This window comes from Scyliorhinus canicula, chromosome 15, assembly GCF_902713615.1.
Source record: "Scyliorhinus canicula chromosome 15, sScyCan1.1, whole genome shotgun sequence".
Classification (NCBI taxonomy): domain Eukaryota; kingdom Metazoa; phylum Chordata; class Chondrichthyes; order Carcharhiniformes; family Scyliorhinidae; genus Scyliorhinus; species Scyliorhinus canicula.
This window is the reverse complement of record NC_052160.1, coordinates 138,100,921-138,121,135: the sequence shown is the minus strand read 5'-3', so window position 1 is coordinate 138,121,135 and position 20,215 is coordinate 138,100,921. Positions and strand designations below refer to the sequence as shown.

General features: G+C 45.9%; 1 protein-coding gene across 1 annotated transcript in view; it reads left to right on the top strand.

The window, feature by feature from the left end:
* Positions 1-685: 685 nt before the first annotated feature.
* LOC119978489 (glutathione S-transferase Mu 5-like) overlaps positions 686-20,215 on the top strand; it is a 31,376-nt gene continuing 11,846 nt past the window's right edge. The window contains exons 1-5 of the mRNA XM_038820159.1: positions 686-805; positions 4,321-4,396; positions 6,373-6,437; positions 9,571-9,652; positions 16,427-16,527. Coding sequence (XP_038676087.1) covers positions 770-805; positions 4,321-4,396; positions 6,373-6,437; positions 9,571-9,652; positions 16,427-16,527 — 360 coding nt within the window. The 5' untranslated portion in view covers positions 686-769. The remainder of the gene's footprint in view (positions 806-4,320; positions 4,397-6,372; positions 6,438-9,570; positions 9,653-16,426; positions 16,528-20,215) is intronic.

The following is a 20,215-nucleotide window of genomic DNA, read 5'->3' as shown; positions in this document are numbered from 1 at the left end:
TCTGGCTGTAGGGGGGATGGGATTCTGGCTGTAGGGGGGGGTGGGATTCTGGCTGTGGGGGGTGGGATTCTGGCTGTAGGGGGGGTGGGATTCTGGCTGTAGGGGGTGGGATTCTGACTGTAGGGGGGGTGGGATTCTGGCTGTAGGGGGTTGGGATTCTGGCTGTAGGGGGGTTGGTATTGTGGCTGTAGGGGGGGGGTGGGATTCTGGCTGTAGGGGGCGGGATTCTGGCTGTAGGGGGGGTGTGATTCTGGCTGTAGAGGGGATGGGATTCTGGCTGTGGGGGAGGTGGGATTCTGGCTGTGGGGGAGGTGGGATTCTGGCTGTGGGGGAGGTGAGATTCTGGCTGTAGGGGGGGTGGGATTCTGGCTCTAGAGGGGATGGGATTCTGGCTGTAGGGGGGATGGGATTCTGGCTGTGGGGGGGGGGGGATTCTGGCTGTGGGGGGGGGGGGGGATTGTGGCTGTAGGGGGGTGGGATTCTGGCTGTAGGGGGGTGGGATTCTGGCTGTAGGGGAGGTGGGATTCTGGCTGTAGGGGGGGTGGGATTCTGGCTGGAGAGGGGATGGGATTCTGGCTCTGGAGGGGGCGGGATTCTGGCTTTGGAGGTGGCGAGAATCACGCTGTCAGGGGGGCGGGATTCTGAATGTAGAGGGGGCGGGATTCTGGCTCTGGAGGGGGCGGGATTCTGGTTCTGGAGGGGGCGGGATTTACGATCCGCTCAGAGAGTCTTCAGTCGGGTTCTGAAGGAGAAGCTGCGATTTGAGACCATGACCATGAAGCTGGGTTACTGGGATATCCGCGGGGTAAGGAGCCGGAGCAGCGGGTCCCGGGGGTGGAATCCGCCCGTCCCCGGGAATGCCGCCGTCCCCGGGAATATCCCCCCGTCCCCGGGAATGCCGCCGTCCCCGGGAATATCCCCCCGTCCCCGGGAATGCTGTCCCCCCCACCCCGTCCCCGGGAATGCCGTCCCCGGGAAAGTCCCTCAGTCCCCGGGCATGTCCCCCCACCCCCTCCGTCCCCGGGAATGCGCTGCTTTCTGCACAAAGACTCTTCATGTCGGGGCCTTGGCTGAGATTTGCCGCCATCTGACGGGCGGAAGTTGCTTTGTGTCTCTGGCGGGAGGAAATTCCCGCCGAGTGTGGACTTTATTGTTTGTGGATGTTGATCCCACTGATCCCAGTCCGGGAATTGCAGTGGAGGCGGGAATGGGAATCATTCCCAATCCCATCCGGCTCCCGGTTAGTATTTCGGGGACGGGTCCTGTGGTGTTGAAGAAAGTTTAAAATTCCCGGGAATGCCACCGGGATGTTGGGAAGAGCCCTCGCGAAGGGATGGCGCCAGATTAGCTGTTTGGGAGCCAGGCTGTAACCGATAAGGAAAGTCAGTATAGGGCGAAATTATTCCCCCCTCCCCCCCCTTTTACTCAGCATCTTTTCCACACCTCCTGCCACAATCTTCTTTTTCTCAATAAAATGAATTTAGAACGCCCAATTAATTTTTTCCCCAATTAAGGGGCAATTTAGCCTGGCCGATCTGCCTCCCATGCACAGCTTGTTGAGGGGGGGGGGGGGGGGCGATGGGGCGATACCTGCGCAGACACGGGGCAAATGTGCAAACTCCACACAGACAATCTTCACTTTTCCATTCCGCACTTAATACCGGGAATATTTCCTGTGTTCCGGGTGTTTCTATCTCCTCTGCGGCAGTGATATTTTATCTTCATCTTTCGCGTGCACCGCAACATCCTTTTGCAGTTTTAATGTTTCCTGTTTAGTCTAAAGTTTTGTGAAGGCTGCTGGCTTATTTTCCTCCTTCTAGCAGAACGTGGACTTGGAAGTTATCACTGCTAGTTTAAAAAAACTGGGCGCTCTATGTTAAATGTATGATTTTTTTGGATTGAGACGCGGTATTGCTGTTACAATATTTCCACATAAATTGCAACCTAGGTTAATGTTTTGCAAACAACGTAGAAAAGCCTCGGGTAGTGCCAGCAGTGGAGGACCTAAGCAGGATATGAACTTGCAACTTTAGATTGGATTTGTTTATTGCCACGTGTACTGAGGTACAGTGAAAAGTATTTTTCTGCGAGCAGCTCAACAGATCATTAAGTACATGGGAAGAAAAGGGAATAAAAGAAAATACATAATAGGCACCACAAGGTATACAATGTAACTACATAAGCACTGGCATCAGATGAAGCATACAGGGTGCAGTGTTAATGAGGTCAGTCCATAAGAGGGTAATTTAGGAGTCTGGTGACAGTGGGGAAGAAGCTGTTTTTGAGTGTTTGTGCATGTTCTCAGACTTCTGTTTCTCCTGCCCAATGGAAGAAGTTGGAAGAGTGAGTAAGTCGGGTGGGAGGGTTCTTTGATTATGCTGCCCGCTTTCCCCAGGCAGCGGGAGGTGTAAATGGAGTCAATGGATGGGAGGCAGGTTTGTGTGATGGACTGGGCGGTGTTCACGACTCTGAAGTTTCTTTCAGTCCTGGGCCAAGTACTTGCCATACCAGGCTGAGATGCAGCCAGATGGGATGCTTTCTATGTTGCATCTGTAAAAGTTGGTGGTCAAATCATGCCCAAAGTTTTATATTGACCCTGCATGTGCTTTGTAAATCCGCTTTCTAAAGTAGTGGTTGCAAGCCTTGAAATTATGGCTCTCAAATCTTCGAAGGTGGTGTATTGCAGGAATGGTGAAAATAAAAAAAAACACTATTTGCAGGATTCAGGATTACTGGCATGCCTGTCCTTCCCTGGGGCAATTCTTCAGTGACTATTTCTTTTTCATATATACTGCCTCTTTTCATGATTCTAATCCTGTAGGTGAAAAGTTGAGTTTGCACCCATTGTTTCCATTCATGATTTAAACTGTGCCAATGCTGGTTGGAGGAATAAAAAACACAGGAAGAGCTAGAAATACTGTGCAGGCCAGGCAACATCAGTGGCGGGAGAGAAACAGAATTAGCATTTCAAGTCACAGAATCCTTACAGTGCAGAAGGAGGCCATTCGGCCCATCAGGTTTGCACTGACTCTCCGAAAGAGCACTCTACCTAGGTCCATTCCCTGCTCTGCCCAATCCGCTTTTTATTTTATTAGTGTCACAAGTAGACTTACGTTAATGCTGCTGTGAAAAGCCCCTAGTCACCAAATTCCGGCGCCTGTTCAGGTATAGCAGAGGGAGAATTCCAAATGGCTAATTCACCTAACAGCACGTCTTTCGGGGCTTGTGGGGGGAAATTGGAGCACCCGGAGGAAACCTATGCAATTAACCTATCATGCACATCACTAGACTTTCAACAGGCAATTTATTTAGCATGGCCAATCCACTTAACCTGCACATCTTTTGACTGTGGGAAGAAACCGGAGCACCCAGAGGGAACCCACGCAGACACCTGAGAAGATTTGCAAAATGCAAACAGGCAAGGCCGGAATTGAACTCTGGTCCCGTGGGGCACCAATGTGACTCCCAAAGAAGAGTCGTATTTGACTTCCAAAACATTAACGCTCTCCACAGACATTGCCAGACCTGCTGAGTATTTTAGCACTTTATGCTTTTTTTTTAACTTTCCAGCATCTGGTGGCATTTTGTTTTTTTATTATGGTTAAGAGGCCAAATGAGCACTCCAAAACTCTAGGTTTTGATTCAGCAATGTTCAATTTTTTATTTTGCCATTTCCAAATTGGCCGGCTTTCTTGCAAAATATATCAGTTTTTATTTAAAATGTGTAGATCCCTGCTCCCCTCCCAGTAACATACACCGAGTGGTCCTCTGTAAATAAATGATTGCTCTCTCAATGGTGCCTTTCTCTGGAACTCAATTGTCCTGCAGTTCTGCCACGTGTTTCAGGATCTTTTGTAAATTGAGACTCTACCTGCTGTCTGAAAAGGATTGGTTCTCCCTTCCCTTAGCACTGCTTCCCCCCCACCATGGAAGAGTTTTGAAGTGAGTGTGTCTGGTGCTAAAATGGATCTAGGGAAGCTCCAGAAATGCAATAAATTCATTTGACACCACAAATACAGTCTGCTTAAATCATCATCAGTCACGGATACAGGCACAAGAAACCTCTGGATCCGAAACTGTATCCAGTGCCGCAGTAACAATTTTAAACCTTGTCACTTATTTCTTTGTGATACACGTGAAGACTAGTTTGTATTTGCTCCAAGCAGTTGTGTGTATGATGTGTCTTGGCACATTACAAGTAACAGCAGTGTCTTTAAGAATGAATGGCAGAAGCGCTAATGTTTCTCTTGTCGATTTTCTTGAAAATGCTAATTAGATTAAAGTCTTGCACACCATCTGATTTGAGTCTTTGTTGTGTAGTTGGCCCAGCCTATCCGCTTGCTTTTGGAATATAGTGGAACAGAATATGAAGAGAAGTTCTATTCATGTGGAGAAGGTAATTGTGTTTCCGTCTGTGAAGTTATGATGTGAAGTTTCACTGAATTAATAAAGTGGGTTGTGATGTGATTTGGGATTGCACCACGCCTCCTCAACTGCCAGTCACTGGCATGTCCCAACAGAATCTATTTGAACATTGGCTATGCTTTGTATGATTTGGCAAATGCTAACTGTTCCTGCAGATTTTTGGTCCCATGTAAGAGAGGCCACTGTTGTCCCAGCCCCGAGCTCATTCCGGCTTGGGCTGGTAAGAGGCAGGTAACGTGTGCCTGACAAAGAAATTATGGGGCGAGATTCTCTCAGCCTGGAGCCGGGCCCGAGTATCCACGCGACTGGTGCGAATCGCGCCACGCTGCCCCGATGCCGGCTTGCGATTCTCCGCAGAGCAGAGAATTGGCGCCGGCGTGGCTGGCACGGCGCCTGTCGGGGGCCACTCTCCGAGCGGCTGTCGTGAAAACGCCGAGTCCTGCCGGTGCTGTCCACACCTGCTCTCAGCCAGCGGGAACTCAGCGTGGAAGGGTCCGGAGGGGAGGGTGGGTCCAACCCCGGGCGGGGCCTCTGATGTGGCCTGGCCCACAATCAGGGCCCACCAATCGGCGGGCTGGCCACTCTGGCTGGGGGCCTCGTTACTTCCGCGCCGGCCCCTGTAGTCCTGCGCCATATTGCGTCGGGCCCGGCGTGTTGAAGGAAGCCACTGAGCGTTGGCGCCGGTGCCACTGCGCATGTGCGGATCCGGCGGCACCCAGTTCGCGCCATATCAGCAGCTGGAGTGTCGTGAACCGCTCCAGTGCTGCGCTGGCCACAGGCCAGAATTAGTCGTCGAGTCGGCCCATTCACGCCGTCATAAAATGCGACAGCGTTTACGATGGCGTGGATACTTTGCCGCGGGATTAGAGAATCCCGGCCATGATCTGGCAGCATCTGTGGAGAGAGAAGCAGAGTTAACGTTTCGAGTCCAATAAGACTACTTCGGAACGCCACTCGGGACTGCTCTGCCGCTCAATACAATCACAGTCCTTTCAGCGAAGAAATGTCTCCCCATCTCAGTCTTAAATGGTCGACCCCTTTTCCCCATAGTCTAGATGCCCCTTCAGAGCATCGGTGTCAATCTTGTCTCGACCCTTTGGAATCGTGCATCAGTGAGATCACCCCTCATTATTCTCCACTCGAGAGTATAGATCCAAATTAGTCAGCCTCCCATCATAGACCAACCCACTCATCCAAGAACCAATCTCAAATGCACCTTCACTGTTCAGCCTCCAGATCAGAATTTTCTTCCTTGTATATTGAGACCAAAACTGAACACGGTGCCCTAGGTGTGGCCTTATGAAATTGTTCCTATTCTTGCCCACCAATCTTGAAATAAAAGTCAATTTGCCATTTCCCTTTCTAAATTGCTTGCTGTATCTGCACGCTGACTTTGTGTTCCATGTGTCAGTCCACCTAATGGGTCAAGAATGCAGCTCACAACCACCATCTCAACAACAGTTGGGGCCTAGCTAGCGACACTCCTAATCCCTGAAACAAATAGAAAAAAGGGATTTTTTTTTGGTTTCAGGATTCAATTTCTGTCATCAGAAAATTCAAAAATTGTTTTGGGCAGGTTTCCAAACTGCATGTTGCTTTGCAACATTGATACAGAAACTGATTGTCGTGACATTTTAAAATGGCCTTTGATACCATAAAAATGTTAATGTTGCTGTAACAATGTGCAACATGTTGCTAGAATTCATGCCCAACTTGTCACATTTGAAATACGGGGGGGGGGGGGGGGGGGATGAGGGTTTGGAGAATACTTTCAAATACTATTTCTTGTTTTCTGATGCAGTTTAAACACGGGTTACTAATTTGAGAATTACATTCCAAACATTTTTCCCTGGGCATTTGATATTGAGCTGATTTGTGCAGTAACTTCGACAGTGCAATACATTAACAGAATCTTGACGTTTTCTGAATGTGTTAACCTTTTTCAAGCTCCGAATTACGACAAAAGCTGCTGGTTTGATGTCAAGCCGAAGCTCGGACTGGATTTCCCAAATGTAAGTGTTGACCCAAATCCCGGAATTAAAGGTTTTGTAATATTTTTTTTGTGCTGGTTCCAGCTGTTGTGTCCGTGGTCTCTACAGAACATTGTTTTGTTTCACTAACTTGTGCATAAATCTTAGAATGAACCTCACTGCTAATTTCACTGTTTTTATGAGAAAAAAAAACACTAATTTTTTTGAAGATGATTGTTCCCCTATCACATGTCGTATCTTTCTGGAATGGATGTTACTTAGTTCTCAGGCTCTCCTAATTCCATTAGATTTTGTATTTTTGCTTTTTCTACCCTCAGTTCCTTGCAAGGAATCATCAGTTACAGATTGCAATTGTGTTTAGAATGCGCGCTGACCCTATCTCACTCCCAAAGGACCTGAAATAGGGGCTGGTTTAGCACACTGGGCTAAATCGCTAGCTTTGAAAGCAGACCCAGGCAGGCCAGCAGCACGGTTCAATTCCCGTACCAGCCTCCCCGAACAGGCATGTGGCGACTAGGGGCTTTTCACAGTAACTTCATTTGAAGCCTACTTGTGACAATAAGCGATTTTCATTTCATTTCATTTCATATGCCGGTGAATGCTGTATGCATTGGAAGTAACGTACCAGCTGGTTAGTAGTATTGGTAATTTTTTGCTCACTGACACCTCAAATAAGTGAGCGGTGGAAGGTGGAGACAAATTTTCAGCATTATAGAATCCCTACAGCGCGGAAGAAGGCCATTCGGCCCATCGAGTCTCCACTGACCCTCTGAAAGAGCACCTTACCCAAGCACACTTCTCCTGCCCTATCCCTGTAACCCCATAACCTCACCTAATCTTTGGACTGTAGGAGGAAAGCAGAGCCCCTGGAGGAAACCCACGCAGGCACTGGGAGAATGTGCAAACTCCATACAGTGACCCAAGGTGGGAATTGAACCCAGGTCCCTGGCATTGCGAGGCAGCAGTGCTAACCACTGTGCCATCATAACTGGCTAGGTGATGTCTTTATGAATAATATTTTAATCCACAGTGAGATCTACTGTATAGAACCTGCCAATTTTATGGTAATTAACTTTTCGAATCCCTACAGTGCAGAAGGAGGCCATTCGGTCCATCAAGTCGACACCGACCCTCTGAAAGAGCACCCTACCTTGGCCCACTCACCACCCTATCCCACAAACCCTGTCACCCCACCTAACCTGCACATCTTTGGAATTGTGGGAGGAAAACGGAGCACCCGGAGGAAACCCACGCAGACATGGAGAGAAAGTGCAAACTCCACACAGACACCCGAGGCCGCGTGGGTTTTCTCCGGGTGCTCCGGTTTTCTCCCACAAGTCCCGAAAGACATGCTTGTTAGGTGAATTGGTCTCCGTCTGTGTACCCAAACAGGCGCCAGATTGCGGCGACTAGGGGATTGTCACAGTAACTGTTAATGTAAGCCTACTTGTGACATTAGTGAAGACTATTACTTCTATTACTATTGCCCCGGGTCCCTGGCGCTGTGAGGTAACAGTGCTACTACTGTGCCATCGTGCTGTTTTCCAGTGACACCATTCGTGTATCAAAGGGACGGATAAAATAATCAATTGTTGTTTGATATTAATTCAAATTGAATTTTGGAGGCACAATAATAGATTAGTCTATACATTTTTTTAAACAAACCATTTAAAGATAAAAGTATGTTTATTAAAGTTTTATACATTAACATTCAACAAAAACATAAGAATGAAAATATTACAACAAAGAAAAAGTAACTAACCTTAAACACGATACCTAAAACCTCGAACAGCTGTTGGTGTCTAGATCTTTGAAAAAGAAGATAAACGGTTGCCATCTCGGGTAGAATCACTGAGCCCCTGATGGTGAATTTAATTTTCTTCAAACCCAAGAAGGACATTAAATCCCCCAACCAGCCAGGGGCAATGGGCAGAACGGGAGACCCCCAATCGAGCAGTATCCCCGTCCGGGCGATCAGTGAAGCAAAGGTGACAACGTCCGCCTCTACCCCAGAGTGAACTGCCAGTGAATCCGAAATCCCAAATATGGCTCCCAGAGGATATGGGAGTAATTCAAAACAAAGCATCTCCGACATGGTGCTCAAAAAGGAAGCTCAGAAACTGGCCAGTCTGGGGCCGGAGCAAAACATACGTGTATGATCAGCAGGGGCAAGGAAACAGCAATCACATCTGTTCTCAACATTAAACCCACTCATCCTCACAGTGGTCAGCTGCATCCTCTGCAGCACCTTGAACTGAATTAGGCTCAGTCGGGCACATGAGGACGTGGAGTTGACCCTGTAAAGGGGCCTCTCTCCAAGCCTGGTTAGTGAGTGTACGTCCCAGTTCACTCTCCCATTTTGCCCTAGCCCCATTTAGAGAGGAGGGATCAGGTGACCATATAGGTGTGAGATTAAACCCCCTGCTTGGCTGAGCTGAGGAGAGAATCCTAGTCAGCAGGGAGGCTGGAGCCAGAGGAAAGGAAGGGAAAGCCTTACGAGATAAATCGAGAACCTGAAAGTAATGAAAGAGACTAGAGCTAGGTCACTGAAATTTTCCGCCAGCTCTCAGAAACTGGCAAGCTGCTCTCCACGAACAGGTCAAAGCGAGCGATGGGCCCAGTTTAACTCTTGGAGGGGGGGACAAGGGGTGTAAGAGAGAGAGAGAGATCCTCAATTGGTCTTTCCCACAAGCTATGTCGGTATTTATCGAGCTTGATCGCGAAAATTCTGGCGAGAGCTTCGGCCATTAGTGGAGTGGTTGGAGAAGATGCTGCCTGCACCATCTTGCCTCTAGTTGATCCCTAAGAGGCCTGAGATTCAGTTGACTGGATTTGGACCAGTTCTTTCTTGGCTTTGCCTCCCTTGGGCCTCGCAGAGATGAGAGACCTCTACACTGCAAAATTTAAGGATTTTCCCGAGAAGTTAAAGGCTCCTGCTGCTGGAAAAAAGGGAACAAAAATCGGGTTTCCAGGGGGAGCGTTCTCTTTGTGTCTTCCCCTCCCATCGTGCCACCAAACAAACAAAACCTGCTAAATGATCAGAGTGTTTGACCTAAATAAAATGCTGATTGTAATCACATAGACCATCTGTTCTGTGGCTAGTTAAGAGCATCCATGTCCAACATTATGATGATGTGAACACTTTCTTTTCCAGCTCCCTTATTTACTTGATGGAGATATTAAAATTACTCAGAGCAATGCTATAATGCGCTACATCGCGAGGAAACACAAACTTGGTAAGTTTGTCCTACACAACTGTAGCGCCTCTTTCTTTATAAAAAAAAAAAAAAATTTTATTGACATTTTTTGAAAAATATATATCAAAAAACAATACAATAATAATAATAAACACCCCCCCGGCACCCGCAACAGTGCATACAACAAACCCCCCCCCCGCCCCCCCCGCCCCCAACCCCAATAAACAACAGAATAAATTGACAATAAGCAAATTAACTTAAACACTATTCCCCCCCCCCCCCCCCCCCCCGGTTGCTGCTGCTGCTGACCTTGTACCTTATCGTTGAGCCAGAAAGTCAAGGAAAGGCTGCCACCTCCTAAAGAACCCTTGTATCGACTCCCTCAGGGTGAACTTGACCCTTTCCAACTTAATGAATCCCGCCATGTCATTAATCCAGGTCTCCACACTCGGAGGTCTCGCATCTTTCCACTGCAGCAAGATCCTCCGCCGGGCTACTAGGGACGCAAAGGCCAAGACATCGGCCTCTTTCGCCTCCTGCACTCCCGGCTCCACCCCAACCCCAAATATCGCGAGTCCCCAACCTGGCTTGACCCTGGATCCCACCACCCTCGACACCGTCCCCGCCACCCCTTCCAGAACTCCTCCAGTGCCGGGCATGCCCAGAACATATGGGTGCACCTCTTTCTTTAACGACGTGCCAAAATTCATCTTAATTTCTTGTCCCAATAATCTTGCGGGATGGAGGCATCTGTTCCTCTTTCACAGTGCGGCTTGTACCATTTGTTTCCAATCCATTTGACCAGCTCCGTTCCTTTCGTTTTGTCTTTGAAAAATCTCATTCTTATTAATTGGTTAGCTATTAGTACTGGTTGGCTGACCATTAATTAGTTATGCAGCAGTTCCTGTGCAGATTATATTGGAATAGTGGTAACTAAGATATAAATGGGAAGAAATTGATTCTGTCAAATTGTGAAATTTCATCTACAAGCTTCACTTATTTCCTTGCACGTGTGCCCGTCGGTGCTGAATTCGCTTTCTAAGTTCTTTCTGTTAGTTAATTAACTCAAATTGAATCATTTTTAAGACTGCAAGATTTTTGGCGTCTCGGGAACGAGGGACATGGGGAGCAGGAGGAAAGTGGTGTTTTCGGATCGTAGGAACAGGAGCAGGCCATTCAGCCCCTCGACTGTGCTCCACCATTCAATGAAATCATGGGTGATCTATGGCCTGACTCCATATACTTTGGTGCAAATCCCTTAATACCTTTGCTTAACAAAAAATCATCTATCTCAGTTTTAAAACTAACAACTGACCTAGCAAAATTGCTATTTGTGGGAGAGAGTTCCAAAACTCTTTGTGTGTAAAAGAGCTTCCTAACATCTCTCCTGAACAGTCTGATCTTAATATTTAGACAATGCCCACTTGTTCTAGAATCTCCACCAAGTGGAAACAGTTTATCTTTATCTACCTTGTCTTTCCCTGTGAATATCTTGGAGACTTCGATCAGATCGCCCTTAACCTTTCCAAATTCTACAGAAAACAGGCTTAATTTGTATAATCTCTCCTCAAAACTTAACCCCTGAAGTCCAGATATCTTTCTTGTAAACCTACGTTGCACGCCCTCCAAGGCCAATATATCCAAGTGGGGTCTAACCAAAGTTTTGTAAAGATGCAGCATAACCTCTATGTCTTTATATTCCAGCATCCTGTTAGCCTTCTTGATTACTTTCTGCATTTTGTTTATGGCATTTTACAGATCTGTGCAGCCGAACTCATGATCTCTTTCGACATCCACTGAATTAGCTACACGCCATCTAGAAAATAGCCCGATCTATCCTTTTTTTGTTCCAAAATAGATCACCTCACATTTGCTTGTATTGAAATCCATCTGCCACAGTTTTGCCCATTCACCTAGTCTATCAATATCCCTGTGTAATTTTATGCTGTCATCTACACTGCCTACAATGTGCCACAATTTTGTGTCATCGTCGATTTATGACTTTCTATGCCATTATCCAAGTACTTAATGAATAATATGAACAATTGAGACCCTAACACAGACCGCTATGGTACACCACTAGTCACATCTGCCAATTTGAATACCTGCCCATTATCCCTACATTCTGGTGCCTGCCATTTAACCAGTTTCCCAGTCATCTCAGTATTTTACCCTCAATTCATGGGCTTTTACTTTAGTTAACATTCTCTAATGTGAGGCTTTTATCAAATGCCTTCTGGAAGTCCATATATATACCATTCGCAGGTATTCCCCAGTCCACTACCTTAGTCACCTCTTCAAATAAATTCACTGAGATTGGTCAGGTATGACCTTCCCGTCACCAATCCATGCTGGCTGTCCCTGATCAGCCAAACTTTTCAAGGTGTTCAGTTATCCCATCCCTGATTATAGACTCCAGCAATTTCCCAACCACAGACGTTAGGCTAACTGTCTGTAATTTCCCGGTTTCCCCCTTTCACCCTTCTTAAAAAGTGGAGTGACATGTGCAATGTTTGAATCCAGCGGGACTACTCCTGAATTTAGGGAACTCTGGAAGGTTATAGTTAGAGTATCCACAATGTGCTCCCGTACTTCCTTTAACACCCGGGGATGGAAGCCATTGGGTCGTGAGACTTTTTCGCTCTACAGTTCCATTGATTTCCAAGTTGCTAATGCGTTAATTGTATTTGAGTCGCTTTCCTGTATCGACTATTAATTGTTTGGGGACTTCCTTTGTAACTGTAAATACTGAGGCAAAGTAATTGTTCCAAGTTTGTGTCATTTCCCCATTATCAATGACAATATCTCCACTTTCAACTTTTAGTGGGCCTACATTGCTCTTCTCTGGCATATAACTAAAACATTTCTTCTCATTGATTTGGATCCCCTTGCAAGTTTCCTTTCATAATCCCTTTTATAAGCTGCTTTGTGACCCTTTGCTGGTCTTTGTATCAGTCCAATTTGTCTGGATCAGTGCTGTGTTTTGCATTTTTGTAAGCCCATTTAGTTTTTTGCTGTCCCTACCCTCTTTAGTTGTCCATGGCTGTTTTTCTCAGTGGAAAGTGGAGGAGCGGTTTCCTTGGGGGGGGGGGGGGGGGGGGGGGTTGTGGTATATATTCGCTCTGTATCTCATTAGAATATCTCTGTATAATATTACATTGAACTCGATCATGTTATGATCACTATTTGCTAAATGTTCATGCACAGTTAGGTTACTAATTAAATCCGTCTCGTTACTAAATCTGATATTGTTTGTCCCCCTGTTGGATCCAGGACGTACTGATGTAGGAAATTATCCCTGACACGTTCCAGAAATTCACTACCTTTCTAATGGGTGCTTGACTCCTATTCCATGTTAAAGTGAAAATCCCCCGTTAATACTACTTTGCCTTTGCGACGCATTTGCCTAATGTCTGCATGTATACAATCTAGCACTTCTGAGCTGCCACCAGGGGGTCCATACACAATACCTATTGCAGTTTTAGATCCTTTACTGTTCCCCCGGTTCCACCCACAAGGTATCTACTGGATGCCTTCCCTCATTGTATCCTCTCTCACCAGTGAATTGATTCTGTTTCCGACTTGGGTCACTGTCTGCGGAGTCTGCACGTTCTCCCCGTGTCCGCGTGGGTTTCCTCCGGGTGCTCCGGTTTCCTCCCACAAGTCCCGAAAGACGGTCTGTCAGGTGAATTGGACATTCTGAATTCTCCCTCTTGTGTACCCGAACAGGCGCCGGAATGTGGCGACTAGGGAAATTTCACAGTAACTTCATTGCAGTGTCAATGTAAGCCTTTGTGACAATAATAAAACGTTAAAAGGTTAATCAGGAATGTGACTCTCCCACCACCATTTTCCCTATCCGTCCTGTAAATCTCTTGTATATTTAGTTTCCAGACCTGACCATCCCACAGCGTTAGCTCCGTAACGGCGACAATCTCAAAATCTCCAATTTGAATTTGTGCCTGCAGTTCATTTAATCTATTCCTTACGTTCTGTGCATTTGCATGCAGGGCTCTGACGTGGGGCATACCCTCCAAATTATCCCTCAGCTTTATTTACCCGTTTATTATTTCTCTCTTCTGGTTTAACCAATATACTTGTAGTTTTGCCTTTACCGGCCGTACCTGAACTAGGATTTCTGTCTGGCTGTTTCTTTACTCTGTCCTGTGAATGTTTTTGAAACTATACCGACTCCCCCCTCCCCTCCACCACCATTTCCCAGTTTAACTCGAGCTCAGCCAGATCACGTCGAAGAGTGGACCAGGCTCGATTGACTGTTTGATCTTGCGTTCTTAAATAGTTAGCTGATAAAGAAAGGAATCAATGGTTGAAATCCCCCACTATCAGCTACCACTGACTTGAAACTGAACTGGACTGGCCAAATAAACACTGTGGCTGCAAAGACCAGGTCAGAGATTGGGAATTCTGCAGTGAATAATTTACCTCCTGACTCCCCAAAGCCTGTCCACCATCAACAAAGCTCCAGTCAGGAGTGTGATGGGATACTCTCCACTTGCCTGGATGAGCGCAGCTCCAGCAACACTCGAGAGACTCCAGGGCAAAGCAGCCCCGCTTGGTTGGTACCCCTTCCACAAAGATTCCCTCCCTCCACCACCGCTGCACAGTGGCGGCTGTGTGCACCATCGACAAGATGCACGGCAGGAACTCACCAAGGCTCCTTGGGAAGCACCTTCCAAATGCACAACCGCTACCATCTAGAATGACAAGGGCAGCGGACATCTGGGAACGCCGCCACCAGGAAGTTCCCCTCCAAGTCACTCAGCACCACCTTTTCAAGGGCAATTAGGGATGGGCAATAAATACTGGCCTAGTCAGCAAAGCCCAAATCCCATGATTGAATAATAAAATACCATTATTTCAATGTTACATAGAGAATTTTTGAAGAATCTAACCCAAATGTATCCAATTCCAATACTGCCCCACTGCAGAAAGGCCAAAATTCAACTTTCAACACAACTTTCTCCCTGAAGTTACTGCACAAGTCTTCAAACATTTTGCTTTCATGTGCAGCAGCCAGCAGGTTTCAACCTGGTTAGGTGTTTCCTCCTATTTAGGCCTGCGTGTAAGTGCAGTAGCAAATAGTTGCATATTTGTTTTAAAGAAGAGAAGCCTGTACGGTATTCTGAACAAATGCCACGTGGTCCAGACTCTCAAAGTGAATGAATTATTATTTGAATAAGTCTCTCTTCACCCTCCCAATGCAAAGACTGCAGTAATTCCTCTCGACCCTCTAATTACGTTCTCTGAATTTTCAACATTAAGTGAATCGCGAGTTGCCACAGGAGAGTGAACCGTAGAATTCCTACACAGCAGGAGAGGCCATTCGGCCCATCGAGTCCGCACCAACCCTCTGAAAGAGAACCGTACCTAGGTCCACCCCTCCGCCCTATCCCCGTAACCTCACCTAACCTGCGCGTCTTTGGGCTGTGGGAAGAAACTGGAGGAAACCCCCACAGACACTGGGAGAATGTGCAAGCTCCATACAGACAGTCAACCCGGGTCCCTGGCGCTGTGAGGAAGCAGTACTAACCGCCTCGGTGCCCCTGTTCCATCCAGAGGAATCAACATTAAAGCTGCAACTAGGTTCTTTTAGACTTTTTTGCCCAGGATACACAATGTACTAAGTGCTGTACACTACTGTGCATTCCGAGCAGAAATAACTTTTAAAATGCAATAAATTCCTCAGTATGAAAGGCATTTTGCGCACATTTTACATTAATGCCAGACGATGTTCCTGCCTTCCCCAGAATAATCTGCAGTGACCTCCACAGAGAAATTTGTTCTTTCTGCCTATTTTTAATTTGTCAAGTGAAGCAATGGTCGAGACCTATAGTAACAGGGGTGCAAATGTCTTATCAACACTCCACCCTTTCTCCAACTGCTACTAGGTGCGATGTATCTTTACTGTTGGCTTCAGCATGTTTCAGCAAGAAAATCATACTGTAGTCACCCCAGGCCACATGTCTCCGTCTTGCAGTAGAAAACACTACCTTGAAATAAAATGGCAGTCTGCCCACATAATCTGCTGCTGAAGTCCTCTTCACAACTTTGATTTTGCGGAGGAAGTTTTCTTCTGTGGAATAGGGAGTGCTTCTTTTTCCCCCCATTCCGTTCCATGCCCTGACACACACTCTGGAAGTCTGATGATTAACAATGCCCATGCCTCGAGGACAAGGGGCTGGTTTAGCACACTGGGCTAAATCGCTGGCTTTTAAAGCAGACCAAGGCAGGCCAGCAGCATGGTTCGATTCCCGTACCAGCCTCCCCGAACAGGCACTAGAATGTGGCGACTAGGGGCTTTTCACAGTAACTTCATTTGACGCCTACTTGTGACAATAAGCGATTTTCATTTCATTTTTCATCATAATGAATGCCTTGAAAGGCTCCCTGTTGCTTTGTGGAGTTGATGTGAATAAAACAACATTGACTGAGCCAACACAGAGTGGGGAATTATTGCCTTCCGGTAAGTACTTGGATCATGCACCGTGTGACACGCACTCCCCGTGTTTCGTGGGTTTCGCCCGGGTGCTCCGATTTCCTCCCACAGTCCAGACGTGCAGGTTAGGTGGCTTGGCCATGATAAATTGCCCTTAGTGTCCAAAAAGGTTAGGAGGGGTTATTGGGTTACGGGGATAGGGTGGAAGTGAGGGCTTAAAGTGAGTTGGTGCAGACTCGATGGGCCGAATGGCCTCCTTCTGCACTGTATGTTCTATGACCTATCGCGGTTCAGTCTATATTCTGTTGTTTTCTGCCTCAACTTGGATAAATCTGTATTTGAATTCACCCCTATAGTGGGCGTGACTGAAGATGAAAAGGTCCGTGTCGATATGTTGGAGAACCAGGCGATGGATTTCCGCATGGGCATCGTCCGGCTGGCCTACAACCCTGACTTTGTGAGTTTTGCAGCTGTCTATGTTTGGTCACTGAACGTTCCTTTTGCTTTTTTGTTCGGGGTACATGGTGGGCAAGGAGGGTGGACCGTCCTTTCGAATGCATTTGTTACTAATCATGCTGTGCTGATCAAGACCTTGAATACAGAGGATTTACATATGGCCCAATCAGCCCAAGTGTCTCTTTCTGCTCTCTTCTTCCCAAGGTTCTCATCTAAATTAACCAGTCTTTATTGTCACAAGTAGGCTTACATTAACATTGCAATGAAGTTACTGTGAAAATCCCCATAGTCGCCACATTCCGGCGCCTGTTCGGGTACACGGAGGGAGAATTCAGAACGTTCAATTCACCTAACAGCATCTCTTTCGGGACTTGTTTGAGGAAACCGGAGCACCCGGAGGAAACCCAAGCAGACATGGGGAGAACGTTCAGACTCCGCACAGGCAGTGACCCAAGCCGAGATCGAACCTGGGACCCAGGCGCTGTGAACTACTGTTCCTATCTCACTCGCAAGCTTCTCCAGGTTCCCCTTTAAATCCATTTATAATATTCGCTTGAACACTCCCTGGTTCCACACACTCACCACATTTTAGGCAAAGATGTTCCTCCTGAATTTCCTACAGCATCACTTAGTTTACTAGCTTATACAAATGACCTCCTAAACATTATCCTATCTAAATCTTGCATAATTTAAAAAAAAGATTCGATCACCTCAACCTTAATTTTTCAGCCTCTCCACCCTTTCCTGATTTGAATGTATATGAATTTCTGGTATCCTTGTAAATCTTCTCCACACCCTCTTCAGAGCCTTTATATCCTTTTGTATAACATGACGACCAGGACTGTGTGGTTTAATCAAGGGTCGAGACAGGTTAAACATAACTTCCCTACTTTTCAATTCTATCCCTCTAGATATGTGGTGAACTTTAATGATCCATGTATCTGTACTATACTTCTACCCCAACTAGACCTTCAACTTCAAAGTAATAAGTGACCTCCCTATTCATCGTACCAAAGTGTACTATCTGAACTTGACTGTATCGATCTTCATTCGCAAATTATTTTACCCATTCTGTAATGTCCTCCTGTAATTTGTTGTAATCCACCCCCCGGTAATAATCCTGGCTGATGCGACAACTGGGTGGGATGATCCCTGGATGAAATCCTGGCTCAGACGACCGTAGCTTTTTTTCTTATAAAATGTGGAGGAACAGAGTCATGCGATCGCTAATTAGTTTTAAGAACAGGAAAAAATTAAAGGTGAAAAAATTGGGTTTTGATGCAATATTCCTGTGCTCTTTTCCCTCTGACCTCCCCCCCACATACGCAGATGTTAAGATTAACACAGATTACAAAGTACATCTTAAGCTACAGTGGTCCCATGAACACACACAGTCCCTTTTAAGCACACAATATGACTGTGATCAGACACACTGCTCTCTGAATCCAAGTGAATGTCTGGATTTCTCCTCAAAATCCCCCCAGATGATTCTTATACCGTGAGCCACCTTGTCTCACTGAACTCCGGCTTTCCCATGAGTTATTTCAAATTTCGCTTTCAAAAGTCACACTTTCAGGTCTTCTTTTAAATTAAACTTCCCCAGGGCAGCACGGCGGCCTAGTGGTTAGCACAACCGCCTCACGCGCTGAGGTCCCAGGTTCGATCCCGGCTCTGGGTCACTGTCCGTGTGGAGTTTGCACATTCTCCCCGTGTCTGCGTGGGTTTCGCCCCCACAACCCAAAAATGTGTAGAGTAAGTGGATTGGCCACACTAAGTTGCCCCTTAATTGGAAAAAATAATTGGGTAATCTAAATTAAAAAAAAAAAAATTAAGCTTCCCCTCCGCTTTTTTCGTCAAGGTTTCACTTTCAGGTTTTACATCTTGTCTTATGTCTTTTGTCTTAATCCTTTGTTTTAAAGGTTTTTACACAAACTCCGAGGTCCAGCCACTGACTTTCACAATTATTTCAAATAATGTCACCCAACCTGTTGACACTACTGTGGCCTCACATGATCCAACACTCTTTCAGCTCTCTGTGACTTTACTAAACCGTAATCTGTTCTGGTTCCTAGTTTTCTCTGTTCTGTTAACTCCAGACTTCTTGGCTATTTAATTTCTCAAGTTTCCTTAAGTAGCTAGACTTTAGGTTTATGGCATCTGTTTTCTTAATCATTACTCCATTGTATCGCTTTTCTTCTCGCAAGGCTGAGAGAGACGTTCTCTTTTTTTAGCCTTCTAAAACAAACTGCCTTGAGCAGAAGTGTGTGAGCTGCTTCCTCCCTCGCTATCTATCTCCAACTGCAATCAATTAACTAAACTAAAACTTAAAAGCTTCTGTACCATACAAAGCCCGGAGCTTTATTTGCTCTTCATGCCCAATAGAATCACAGATTGAATTGAAACCAACCCCCACCCATACAAATACCCATGTCCAACATGAATCTAACTATAAGTTTTGCCCTTCCAAGCGCTGAAACATTAAATTAAACCCACTTAAAATGATCCCTGATTTCTTGTGTTTACCAATACAAAAATAAATCCCTTAAAACTACTTTTGTTTTCTTAGCACTCCGTATTGACTATTCCTCCAATTTGACGTAATCCACAAATTTAGAAATTATACTTTTTATTTCAAATCCAACGCTCAAATATAAATCGTGAACAGCAGTGTTTCCAGGACTGATCAATAGAACATCATATCCCACCTTCTGCTGCTCTGAATAACTACCCTTTACTCTCCCTACTCTTTGCTTAATGCAGCTCACATTCCACTGTACCACTTGTCCCCTGACTCCACGTCACCTGACCTTATTGATTAGTCTGTTCTGGGTGACTTTATCGAAGGCCCTTTGAATATCCAGATAAATTACGTCTACCGCATTACCTTTGTCTACTCTCTCTCTTACCATCTCGAGACAAATTCAGTGAGGTTGATCGAGCAAGATTTTCCCCACCCCCACAACCCAAAGATGTGCAGGTTAGGTGGATTGGACACGCTAAATTGCCCCTTAATTGGCAAAAAAAAAGAAATTGGGTACTCTTTTATAAAAAAAATAAAAAAATTTTTTTTTTTTTGATAAAGCAAGATTTTCCCTTTTGAAATCTATGCCTATCCAATTATTAGATTTCATATTTCTAGATGGTCTTCCTTTAGGAAGGATTTCATTATTTTTCCTGCCACTGACTTTGAGTTGAGTGGCCTGTAAATTCCCTGCGCATGTCCTGTCTCCCTTAAATACAGGAATGACACTAACTGTCCGCATTCACCACCCCTCCAACACCACCCAAATCACGGATCAGAAATCATTGTAGGGTTTTGCTCTTGCCATTTTCTGCCAGCAGACGGCGCTGTGGTCTCCGGCTGCATATTAACTCAAAATCACCTCACTTAACCTTTTTAAAGAAACTTGAAATTGGCAAGCGGGAGAGAGAAAAATTTCATCTTCAGTTTTGCTCCGTCTGGAAATAACAATTTACAACATTCTCGGGTGGTTCTCCTATTGTTGTAACCGGCCACCAATTTTTTTGCAAGTATCTCTGAGCGGCATATTCAAAAACAGCTCGAGTCAGGATTAATAATAAAGGTAATTTTGGCATACAGTGGCAATTAATTTGCATTTAAAAATTGCGTGATTTCGGGGGAGGGGAACTTTGTGTTAATGGTGACTAATGGGTGATTCCTGATTACT